This window comes from Drosophila montana, unplaced genomic scaffold (genome assembly GCF_035044405.1).
Source record: "Drosophila montana isolate Dmon_TW-CO22-7 unplaced genomic scaffold, ASM3504440v1 contig_2081_1, whole genome shotgun sequence".
NCBI lineage: Eukaryota > Metazoa > Arthropoda > Insecta > Diptera > Drosophilidae > Drosophila > Drosophila montana.
Genome location: NW_026996991.1, coordinates 2,257,037 through 2,269,533, shown reverse-complemented (window position 1 = coordinate 2,269,533; position 12,497 = coordinate 2,257,037). Strand labels below are relative to the sequence as shown.

Sequence of the window (12,497 nt, the reverse complement as noted above, 5' to 3'; positions counted from 1 at the left end):
ATCGCCATCCCAAGCGACCGCTCTAATAGTACTGCATTTGACATTAGAAACTGTAGTTTTTATTTTTGATACAGTTGGATTTTAAAAGTAACTTTGTACAAATTTATTCGAAAATAAAATTGCAGTGATATTGTGTACAAACTACTGAAAATCGCTAAAACTTATTCAAGATGCAATCGAGGGTGCTAAGTCCGCACAACCATATTGAAATTAACCGGGAGCGTCAACGCGTCGTGCGAACTAAGTTAAGCGACGCACATTTTCAAAGCAATCGCATAATAGATATCAGTCCCACTTCGTCAAAAACATTAACACAAAAGGAGCAGAAACTGAACAGCCTTTCAACGACTGCAGCAAAAAACCAGCAAGAAAATGCACTCCCGGCGCCAAATATAAATCCTGTCAATAAGATAACAAAGCGCCAAGGCCATTACTTGCAACGCTTTCTCGGGTGGAAGGAGTGGAAGGAGGCTGAAAAGCAGAAGAAAAGGAAAGAAGAAAAGGACGCGCAACCAGATTCAAATAGTGAAGTAGAAGCGCAGGAAAAAAGACGCTCACTATACGTTTTTGAGTCCAAAGCAGAGATGACTGCTCCAATATCTTTGCAATTGCCGGCCGCAAAGAAACCCTTGGGTTTTGCTTCTACTAGTGCACTATTTGCGAATGCACCTATCGCCACAGCGACAAAACTTTCTATTGCGTCTACATCTGCGGTTGCAAAGACTGCGGCAAGCGCAGTTAAGCTTCAAGCTACTGGCCGAAATCTTCCAAGTGCTGGAATAAAGCCTCAAACAGTTGTAAAGAATCGTTCGACGAAGCCGCCACTAACTGCATGCGATAATCAAGCAGGGAATCTGAAGCAGACAGCGAAGAGTCTGCAAGGACCCACTGAACCCATAATAAAAAAGACACAAAGAGAGGTTGACTTTAAACAAAAGCCGCCGACGACCCTTGGACTTAAAAAAATGATGGTAGGGTCCGTTAAAAACGCATCAAGTTCGTCGAATTTTAGGACACAGCCAACCGAATTACCCGCAACAAGCAGAAACAGGGGAAGAGGTGGTGTAGCCCAAAGCAAAACTACATCCAAAAACAGTCTTTCCTCACAGCTCTCGACACGCATGAAGTCCAAAAAGCCAGCGTTCCTGAATTGCAAGCAAAAACAAGCAATACTTACCAAACCAACCTTGCTGCAAGCAACTTGCGATTTGCAGACTCCCAATACGTCACTTCATGTTGTCAGCAATAAGCATTTATTCAATGCAATGGCGACATCTACTGAGTGCAAGTCCAATAAATGTAGCGATAATTTATTGGAGACTTACGGAGACATAACCAATATAAGTCCTGTGGCAGTTGGCGATAACTCCAATGGGACAGTGTCTGGTGCTAAGAGGCTATTGTTGACATCGTCGCCGACATTAAAGGAGTCGCAACACACGATGCAGGCAGTTGAGGGTAAGTGGGCCTTAGGTCGGTTTCAAAAATATTAATAATTGTCAATCATCACACTTATCTAATTAAAGATGACATGACGATGTTGACGACGACCCCGATACGTACTGATAAGCAGCAAAAACGTCGCTCAATGTATGAATCCAAAGCAGAGATGCCGGTTTCTAATTCATCGAAAAGCAAAAAGCTTCCAGATATTCCTAAGGTAACAACAGGTCCAATATCTATGCAAATGCCGGCCGCAAAAAAAACTGTGGGTTGTGCTGCTACTAGTGCAGTAAAGTCCAAAGCATTCGCGAATGCAGGTAAGCACATCCCTTTTCAAGTGCCCACAACGAAAAAACCTTCGTCTCCTGTTGCTTCCACAGCTGCAGTTAAGTCAAAGCTTGTGGCCAAATCAGTTAAGCCTTTCGCTATTGGCCGAAACCTACAAAATGCTGAAATGAAGCCTCAATTGAATCGTTCGACGAAGCCGCCACTAGCAGCATCTGATAATCAAGCAGTAAATAAGCGGCAGACAACGAAGTCTCTGCAAGCATCTACTGAATCTATAGTTAAAAAGCCACAAATAGACCCTGAACCTAAACGAAAGCCACCAACAACCCTTGGAGTTAAAAAAAATATGGCGGGGTCCATTAAAAACGCATCAAAGCCGCAAAATTTGATGACACAGCCATTTGAATTACCCGGAACAAGCAGAAACAGGGGAGGAGGTGGTGCAGCCCAGTGCAAAACCAAATCAAAAAACAATCTCTCCTCACAGCTCTCGACACGCATGAAGTCCAAAAAGCCAGCGCTCATGAACTGCAAGCAAAGACAAGCAATATTGTCCAAACTGAACCTACTGCAATCAACTTGCGATATGCAGAGCCCCGATACGTCACTTTATGTTGTCAGCAATAAACATTTATTCAATGCAGCGGCGACATCTACCGAGTGCAGGTCCAATAAAAGTAGCGATAATTTTTTAGAGGCCCACGGAAAGATACCCAATATAAGTTCTGTGGCAGTTGCCGATGAGTCCAATGAAATAGTGTCTGTTGCGGAGAGACTGTTGACAGGATCCCCGACACTAACGGAGCCGCAACTCACGTTGCCTGCAGAAGAGGGTAAGTGGGCTTTTTGTCGATTTCATAAATTCTAATAAATGGTAATCATCATACATATATAATTTTAGATGACATGACAATGTTGGCGAAGTCCCCGATACGTACACAAGCAAGTCAATCAATTTACCTAAGTCCTTTTGTGACCGTAGCACGTGGAAAAGCGAGCACACGGATGCAGCGTGACAATGCCAACAACACTAGCACACAGAGTCCAAGTGAGAAAAAACCGGAGACTCCCGTTGCTGTGCGTAGCACACTAGACTCTGTACAATACTTTCGAATGCAACTGGATAAAGAAATTAGACGCCTGCATTCGCTTTGTGCCGAGTGGCAGTTATATAACAACCAAAATGAAGTGCGACTTCTAGAGAATGGGGCAAAGGACATGATAGATGCGGCTATTGGACAGACAAATCTGCTTACCAGCAAGAAACTAATGCAGTTTAAGAGTCTTATTGATCGCTGTGAAGCGGGTGCTACCGGCATTGGTTTGCCTCCCAATGATGGCAGTGAGGCTTCTAAACCTGTGTTCGTTGAAGATTTAGAGGGGTGGTGGGATATGTTACGTTTACAGAGCGAAAATGTAGACAAACGCTTCGATAATCTGCTGCGTTTGAAAGCCAACGATTGGCTGGATCCAGAAGCGGAGACAGTGCCCAAAACCAAATCAAAAGTGGGGCTTAAAGCAAAACGAAAACAAATCGCTAAGCCAAGCAGCGACTTAAGAAGCTTTTTGCGAAAGGCTTATGCAGCCAAGCGAATAAATCAGGTATCTGGCGAAATCAACGAGCAAAACAGCCAGCCAAACCTTACTCCGAAGCGTCACTCACAGCATCGTTTTATTGTGGTTCGCGACCGCAAATCCTTCTCGCCGGCACGAACCGTGCTTCGGGTATCACGTGACACCGATAATCGGCAATCCATTGGCGGTAATAGTTTATTGAAGTCTGCTATTATGGGCGCAGCGGAGCAAGTATCTCGTCAGCAGATGACGCCACGTTCTGAGCTGCCCATGTCCATTTTAAAAACGCCTGGAACCAAAAAACGTGAGTCTGGTGCCCACGGTGTTATATTTAGCGCCAAGAAAAAAGTGCGTCGTTTTCAGTTCACCTTCGACGAAGGCAATATTAGTGGAGATGAGGTTGTCATTGGCAACAAGCTGGAAGACTGTGAAGAGGACATGACTCCAGAAAAACCCTCGCCTCGAAACGGTCAGCGAATGACTTCAGTAAATGAAGAAACTGGGGAAAGCAATGGGAATGCGTCAAGGGCGTATTCGCTTCGCAATCGTTTGATTAAATTAAGACCATCATCGGAGTTTATGTAGAATTTAAAATGGTCGATCTATTTTTCAAATTTATTTAAAAAGTTTTTTATGTTTCGAATTTTTTTCTGCGCCTATCATCGAGAATTCTAAAATGATTGTGTATTGTATTTTAGTGTTAATTATGTTTGAATAGTCTTAATGTTTATTTACTCATTTTATTAATAAAAAAAGAAGGTTTTTAAAGAATCTAGCTTAATTGCCATCAGCTTTACTATATAGCAGAGTCAGAGATACAAAGTTCAGAGTTTCTGCAACGTTCGCGAATTCGAAGTCGCGTTGAAGAATTGCAAATCGTAAAGGAAGACCTTCGGACTACAAAGTTTACATATATATTTCAATATCTTTTGTTTTCTTGCAAATTTAAATAGGAGTAATTGAAATTTCTGCTTTATTGAATTTTAATTTATTTACATACACAGTAGATTGGGTGTTATTGGTATAAAGCGTTAAAAAACGATACCAAAAGATAGATTTGTTCTTACATTAGCTATTGCTATTGTAAATGCTATTTACATGCAATTGCATATAGTTAATAATTTATTTGCACTTTACACTTTAAGGTCAACTTTTGGAAAGCTTATTTAAGAGACATTAATAATTGAAAAAAATAAACAGGTCAGATCGCTTTGAACTTAAAAAATAATATAGTATGTGCATCAAGACTGAAAATTAAGGATCTTTAAAATGTAAGAATATAAATTGATTTCAAGCTCTATTCTTAAGCCATCGTCTTGGTATCGTCCATATGAAATGTATCGTTCTTCTCCTTGGCAAAGGTAATAATTTGGTTTAAACTTTCGCCCAACTCCTCCATTACCTCACGTTCCGTATCCTCTATTGGCAAATTTTGCTTTTCATGCATAACAATGCGCGATATCATACACATTATAGTCGCTTCTATCACATCGTCTGTTAGATAGACATTCGAGCGGTTGTCCTGTAGATGTGTTCCGTTTAGTTCTTTCATTTTATTCGATTGTAATTTCACATCAGCCAGGCTGTCCATAGAGTCCATATCAACATCGGGACGATCCTCCATATTACGACATCCTTGAAATTTTAAACGAAATTAGCTTTTATTTTTATATTCCTGTCGAGTATTTTAATTTTGTCATGAAATGTGTAACGCATAGAAGAAGACATCTCTGAGCTAATAAAGATTACACATATATTTAGCATGAATAAACAAATTATTGTTTTAAAGTTATCGGCATGAAACTTTTCACAGCCCCGTCTTTCTGTTGCTGGCAGAACAATGTCGAAGCCGCCCGGATCAGACCACTGTATACTTTTATAGCTGCCATAGAAATAATCGATCGAAAACTGAGTTTTTGAAAATCTTTTTTCAAAGATATTTGAATCTAGCTCGGCAATAATTAGTTTTACTATGATCCTTAAACATGAGTAAAATCTTATTAACATCGGTGCAAATTATTTCTTGATGGGAAAGTTTACTGCTTCAATATACGTTCACCAAACAAGTAATTACATATACATATTTTCTGAATTATAACAATAAGGTGACTTTATAGTATAATATCCATTTGTTAGTCAGTTTGTTGCTATTCACTACTATGCTATATCAATGCTATATCAGTGTTACATATTTCATATTCGATTGTCAGATACGTACCTACGCATTTACACATGGCAGAGCAGGGTATTTTGGCTTCGTAGCATTCGCAGTAGTTTTTTAGACACCCAGACCGTTTGCAATTGCAGCCCTTATTGTGTAAACGCATGTCACCGGAATTGGGCGCCGTAATTTTGGGTCTGTACGCGAGAGAGTAATAAAGAATATAAAATATTTCTGTTAAATTGTCTTAGTTACTTACTTGAATGCGCTGGGATTCCGCTCCAAGCAGCTTCGTATGGCTCGCTCTCGCTTGACCTCATAATCCAGGTTATTGAAGCAATCCTTACAGGTGCAATCCTGACAAAATTCACCATTGGCAAAACAGTCACAGTAAAGTTTCAAGCATTGAGATTTGCTGCAGTTGCAATGTTTTCTTCGGGATCCGCCTAGTGCATCAAGTGCTGCAGTTGCTGCAGGAGCCGGTGTTGGCGGCGGCTTTAGTATATCAAATAATGGCTTGGCCGGCACAGTTAATTTATTATCCTGTGTTGATTTAGACTTTACTATTTGCTGCTGCTGTTGTTGTTTTGTTTGGGTAGACAGCTGCTGTTTCTGTAGGTGTTGTTGTCGCAACTTGGCCTGAGCAACAATCTGTCTCTGCTGCTGCAGTTTCATTTGCTTGAAGCGCAACTGTTGCGAAGTAAGCGTTACAGGACGACGCAGCTTTGATTCGGCGAGCGTATAGCCACGTCGCATTGTGGTGTTGAAGACTGTGCGTGGTTTTCCCTCGCCTCCTTTGTTACAGATCATATACTTGACGCCATTGGCGTCACTTTTTGTGACCAGATTGTAGACCTTTCGCCCTTGGTCTGCAACTTTAGCGCCCTGCACCGTGACACGTTGCATTTGTGGTGCCCGCGTTCCCGTCAACTTCTGCATATGTTTTTGGGACGCTGGAGTTGTTGTCGTTGACATCGTTGCCGATGTCGTCGAAGTGTGGGGCATGGCAATAACATACCGTGCCTTCTTCGCGTCCGGTCCTCCGGTATCGCCGATGCTATCGTTTGTCAAATGCTTTATTTGCACATTGATATCGGATAGGCGATGCTTGCGTGTGGCCTCCAAATTATTGCTGTTGCTGGGGGTCTTAGCGTGTACTGAGTTAGATGTCGTGCCAGGTGCTCGCTGTAAAATGTAAAAGCTTTCAAATATACATTTTTGTCCTAATATATTCTTATAGAAAATAATTTATGCACTCCGTTTAAAAAAAACTTATTAATTTATATTTTTAATTTTTTTTATATATAATATATATTTTATTATATATTATATTAGTAGGCTTTTTGTAACTACTTAGTGAGAAAGCAAATCTTACAAATAGTAAAAATTAAAGTATCCGCTTGGACTCTGACTCTACTCACCCTGGGCACCAAAGTTTGCATGGACGGTAGCGGCACGATGCTACCGCCCATTGTTTTCATTACGATTTTGCTGGTGTTGCTGACAGATACAGTTGAGTTGTTGTTGCTGTTGCTGCTCGTGCGTGGACGCCCGAGTGACACCTTCTGTGGACTAGTGGTCGGCTCAGTGTTATTGTTGGGTAAAACGCGCACATACTGCACGCCGCTTTTTCCCGATAATTGAATGGCATGCAGACCGCTGGGCGTGGTATTCGTATTTGTATTAGTCGTTGCGTTTGCGCCTGGCTTCGGCGATAACTTAATAATATTCTTACTGGCCACAACAATTTGTTTGCCCGTAGAGCTTTGAACCAGCATTTTACCGGATGGCATTGTTGCCCCTGTTGTTGCTGATGCTATGCTGCTACTGGTGTTACCACTGCCAGTTGCATTATTGCTGCTGCTTGTATTGTTGTTGACAGGCTTAAGTGATGAGCCTGCCGGTAGCTGCTTCAACGGTCCCTTTATGATCACTTGCGTAGAGGGCTTGTTTAATAACCTACTGCTACTGTTGCTTAAAACGGCCGTTGGTACTGCTGGTGCAGTACTAGCTGAAGCTCTTACAGCCAACGGTGTTGACTTGGAATTAAGAAGCACAGAGGGAACTCCTTGATTTAGTTTAATTATCTTACCTTCGGCGGTGCGCACCACTTGTATTGGCATCTTAGAAGACCCTGGTACAGATGCAGGTTCTGCTGATGATGGACTTTTTACCAAACCCGATGTTTGTGAAGTTGTTATTGTTGTTAAGGGATTTGATAATGTTGGTGGTGTTGATTTAGTCGCTCCTATGGCCGTTAAACCTCTGACTGTTATTGACGAGCTCGGCGCGGTGCTCTTGATTGGGACTGTGCCACTTAGAGTAACACCTTTAGAAAGAATAGACTGGCTCACCAAGCGAGATGTGGCATTCACTGGCAGCTTTGCCGCGGTTCCCCCTGATACGGGCAATGACTTATGTAGATAGAGCACTTTGCCGTCAGCTGTTTTAATTTGCGTCATGGTGACACCGCTAATATTTTTGGGCATCTGGGTTGTTAGTGGTGGGATTGAACCTGATGGTGCTGCTATTGTGGTGCTGCCGATTTTAACAGCCGCGTTGCCATAAGCATTTAAGGGCTTCGTCTGCAGCTTGTTTAGGATTTTAACGTCCATCGTTTGCGTCGTTTTTGTTGGCGCTGTTACTACCCTAACAGATCCACCTAGCATATTTTTTAAAGCTGTGCCCATAGGCGCTGTCAATCGTTTGTTCTCCAGTATTCGCACAATTGGAGTCTTTTTTGGCCCCGGATTATTCAACAATTCGCTGGATGAGGTTGACGTCAATTTTTTTCCCACGTACTGGTCTTCGCTATCTTTATCGACATTACCACTATGACCTGCAACATCCATGTTGTGCTCTTTAGACGTTGCTGGCGACTCCAGCAAATCATAAAGGGTAAGTTCAGGCAATGGCGTGGTATCCCCTAGTTCGTCTGTGGATGATAAGCAAATTAACATGAAACTACTTAAATTGAATATAAACAATCAATATTCGAATGTACCCGAAAGCTCAGACAAACGGTTAGCAAACATATTTGCAGACAATCAACTTTTTTCAATTCAATTTCAAAAACTTCTAGCATGAACATCAGCTGCGTAGCGGTTGGAACACCGCATTGACCAACACTGGTCCCGCTGAGACCAGTGCTGCTATTTGCTATTATCGATAGTTGTAAAAATATATCATGTTTGATCTTCAAAATTTCCCAAACCATTCACTCAACAGACATAAGCTTGTGGCTAGAAATTATATAAACTTAAGCAGAGCTTATCATTGCAAGGTTGTTCAGTATGGATTCTGATAGTTAAAGTTGCATCCATAAAACAACGAACCATTGACTGGTTACTAGCAAGTCTATTTTGTTTGGTGTAGGTAGAAGTTTATTATTTTTGTTTTTTTAATGGTTGACCTATGATTTTAAATTTTAAACGCATCAAAACAACTAACTCAATATGTATAAAATATAATTAAATTAGAAATATATTTATTTATTTACGACCGACTTTTAGAATAAGCTTCTGACGAATACAAGGCTATTACTTTTTGGCAGCGACTTTTTTCTCACGCGCCTTTTTACCCTCCGTTAGCTCAGAACGCTGAGTTTCTGTCAGTGCAGGCATTACATTTGTTACAACGCCTGTGCCTAAGGTTAGGTTGCCATCACGAAGCGTAAAACGCTGACCTTGTTCCAAAACCATGGGACGTATCAGACGCAATATTAGTTTAGTATCCTCGCCAGGCATAACCATCTCCTTGTCCGGTATTTGCACCTGAACAGCACAATCCCAAGTGCGAGAAAACATCTGTAGCTGAATGAACGACATAAAGGGCTTGGTTCGACCACCCTCCTCCTTGGACAGTATGTAAACTTGTGCCTCCAACTGATCTAGTGCTTTGACGCTACCGGGTTTGCACATGACCATTCCACGCTTAATATCATCACGCTTTACGCCACGCACTAAAGCACCCAGCTGATCGCCAGCTTGCGCCTCCTCAAGAATCTGATGAAACATCTCTACGCCAGTGACCGTGGACTTTAGTACCTTGTTGTAGCCCACAAATTCGCATTCCATTCCCTTCTTGACCACACCGCGCTCTAGACGACCCGTAACGACAGTACCACGCCCAGGAATCGAATACACGTTTTCCACAGGCAACAGGAATGGTTTGTCCAACTCGCGCACTGGTGTCGGGATAAAACTATCAACTTCTTTAAGCAATTTAAGTATAGCCTCGGAACCAATTTCGGGATTCTTGTCCTCCAGAGCGCACAATGCTGAACCCTTTACTACAGGAATTTTATCGCCATCGTAGCCCATTTCAGTCAGCAGTTCACGTATTTCCATTTCGACAAGATCTACCATTTCCTGGTCTGCTGCATCGACTTTGTTGATAAACACCACAATATGATCAATGCCAATTTGTTTGGCAAGCAACATATGCTCCCGTGTCTGAGGCATAGCACCATCTGTGGCTGCCACTACTAAAATAGCGCCATCCATTTGTGCGGTGCCAGTTATCATGTTCTTAATATAATCAGCATGACCGGGACAATCTGTGTGACCGTAGTGACGGGTCTCCGTCTGGTACTCAACGTGCGCCACATTGATGGTAATTCCACGAGCTTTCTCTTCTGGTGCATTGTCAATCTCATTATATTTCTTGCTCTCCGCCAGTTTTTTATCAGCTAGTACTTTCGTTATAGCCGCCGTCAGTGTAGTCTTGCCATGATCCACATGGCCGATGGTGCCTACATTACAATGAGGCTTGGTGCGCTCAAACACTTTTTTTTCATTTGCATACTCGCGCACATATTGCTGCAGATTGCCCTTAGAAGTAGGGGGACAATTGCCAGCCTGGAAACTCTTGGTAAATGCTGTACTGGTGGCTAGACGTGGGCGTGTCACACTGCGTAGCAATCTCGCCGTGGACAAGGCACGCCGGCTGCAGCGTAATGTAGCTCCGGTCCGGCAAACGGCAGACGCGAATGCTTGCGACATTATTTTCGTTATACTTTGGGATTGCCTATTATAGTTTAATTTCAAATTACTTTAATGGCGCAACATGTACCTCACAAGTATTAAATTACTTACAACGAATATGAACGGCTATGCTAGCTTTTTCAATTTTAATAACTGGGAAGAATTGGAAAAAATTGCGTAAACCTTAAAATGTGCTGCTCATCGGGGCTGCCAGATCGGGTCACTAAAGTGTTGCCACTCAAATACGTACCAGCTGTAAGGCAGTGCGGGGTGGCAAGTTTGTTTAAATTATTTCAGAAATTTATGAGTGCCGCCGTTTTATAAAAAATGTAATGACTTGTCTACGCTCACTTAAAGCCAAAGTTTCCCGCCGTAATTTTAAAATGAAACAATTCGGAAGTGTAAATGTTCATTTTTTGCAATGGTCGAATTGCAAGCAAATCTCCCCACAGACTGTACCTGTATCGAAAGTAACACACACTATCACACGCCTCGGAGTTGCCAGATTACATATGGGGTATTTTGGGATGTTTCACTTTGTTAAAAAGCACTATGTACTGTATTTGAGCAAATTGTTTGCTATTGCGACCTAATATGTAACTAATATTATTCAACATCGGTGGCTAAATCTGTTTAAACTAATGGAAACCTACGACTGCGTATATGTCGTGCGGCCGCAGTATTGCTTTAGCTCAACAATTTGCGCGCCAGCATACGTATGTATATAGGCCGCCTGTCCAACTGACATACACGCGCTGTAGCGCACCGACCGTAGGAGGTTGGAAATTCAATTTAAAATATGACAAATTCTTTTAAGGGGACTCAGCTACTTACCAGCTCCAGCGCTTAAAGTGGTGTCCATTGTTCTTTTGCTGCTCCTTTTCAAAGTATCAGTTGTTTTGTGTGTTTTGATTGTGTGTGCGCGCACAACTCAAAACAAAAAAAGGAAAATCTTATGGCTGCTTTTTCTGTCTGCACGAACAGCAGTTATGGCAGTAAGTTTGATACCGTTGAGGTGCGAGCACTGCGCATTTACGAAAATTAATCACTTTGTCTACAGCTTGACTTAATATGCACGTTCTGTTTGCACTTTTAATACCTCCCGAAAAAAGTATTCAAAATTCAATTTAAATGACAAAATTTACAACTGCATGTTGGCGATGAGGTTACAGTTGTTTATCTGTAGCCCATGCACACGGTTGTACAGCGACACAACATAACATTTTGATCCACTGTTAGTTAACAGCGACACGAATAATATTCAAGAAAAATATTACTTGCTACTGGCTTGAGCAAAAATGAGGAATTTTTTTTTGTTTATTATAATAATTATAATTTGTTTCAGCCATATATGTTTGGGAAAATGGTGAAAATCGTGAATAGCTCCATTGTTATTTGATAACGGATTCCTAACACCACCATCTGAGTACAACAGTGTATTTTATGAACTAAAAGTTCGATTACCACGTATAAAATTGAACTGAATGTCTGTCAGCTTGTTTATTTAAACAGATTGAATGGGGCTGAAAAACACAACTGAAAAAGCAGTCGATTTAAAGACAATATAGATACAATTGTTGTATTTGTTCCAATATTCAATGTGATGGATTCAGTTGTTCGCCAAAGAATCGATTTTTCTCGATAGGCTCACAGATGTTAAACTACACACTTTGTTAGTGATCGGCTAAAAATTAAAAGTCGTTTTAAGTCGGAATGCTCAATTTACACTACCATAACGCTGTTAAGACTCAACCGATTTATACGCAGAATTATTTTTTTGGCCTGGCTTATCTTCTTAAATAATTGTACATTTTAAATTGAATTGTAAATTTTCGGTCAAAGTTCAGGATGAACTTGCAGTTAATACCTCGACATGCTTTAATATACATTTCTACCCGCAACATTTTACACTATCATCACTTTTTAAAACTCAAAGGGTTTAATGTGGATTACGTCAGCTTTGAATTAGCATGAACCGTAGACTTGTTCCTAATTGAATTGTCTATATTAAAAACGTGGCTGCAAAATTATCCCTCCATAATGCA

At 41.3% G+C, this 12,497-nt stretch overlaps 3 protein-coding genes across 4 annotated transcripts; 1 reads left to right on the top strand and 2 right to left on the bottom strand.

Moving 5' to 3' along the window:
* The first annotated feature begins 41 nt into the window (after window positions 1-41).
* mars lies at window positions 42-4,077 on the top strand. Its single transcript, XM_064680077.1, has 4 exons — window positions 42-1,458; window positions 1,527-1,760; window positions 1,824-2,564; window positions 2,633-4,077. Exons 1-4 carry the CDS (start codon window positions 171-173, stop codon window positions 3,889-3,891), a joined length of 3,522 nt encoding a protein of 1,173 aa, XP_064536147.1. The 5' UTR covers window positions 42-170; the 3' UTR covers window positions 3,892-4,077.
* Window positions 4,078-4,273: 196 nt separating this feature from the next.
* On the bottom strand, window positions 4,274-11,621 carry mip120 (Myb-interacting protein 120). Of its 2 annotated transcripts, none has more exons than XM_064680079.1 (5): window positions 11,287-11,621; window positions 6,889-8,402; window positions 5,727-6,652; window positions 5,525-5,664; window positions 4,274-4,941 (listed from the first exon to the last, which is right to left on the bottom strand). In XM_064680079.1, exons 1-5 carry the CDS (start codon window positions 11,312-11,314, stop codon window positions 4,610-4,612), a joined length of 2,940 nt encoding a protein of 979 aa, XP_064536149.1. In that variant the 5' UTR covers window positions 11,315-11,621; the 3' UTR covers window positions 4,274-4,609. The 2 variants fall into 2 exon arrangements, with proteins under 2 accessions (XP_064536149.1, XP_064536148.1); XM_064680078.1 differs by lacking the exon at window positions 11,287-11,621 and adding an exon at window positions 8,472-8,598.
* Window positions 8,938-10,720, bottom strand: mEFTu1 (mitochondrial translation elongation factor Tu 1). Its single transcript, XM_064680080.1, has 2 exons — window positions 10,564-10,720; window positions 8,938-10,495 (listed from the first exon to the last, which is right to left on the bottom strand). The coding sequence occupies exon 2, from the start codon at window positions 10,468-10,470 to the stop codon at window positions 9,007-9,009; it is 1,464 nt and encodes a 487-aa protein (XP_064536150.1). The 5' UTR covers window positions 10,471-10,495; window positions 10,564-10,720; the 3' UTR covers window positions 8,938-9,006.
* Window positions 11,622-12,497: the final 876 nt, after the last annotated feature.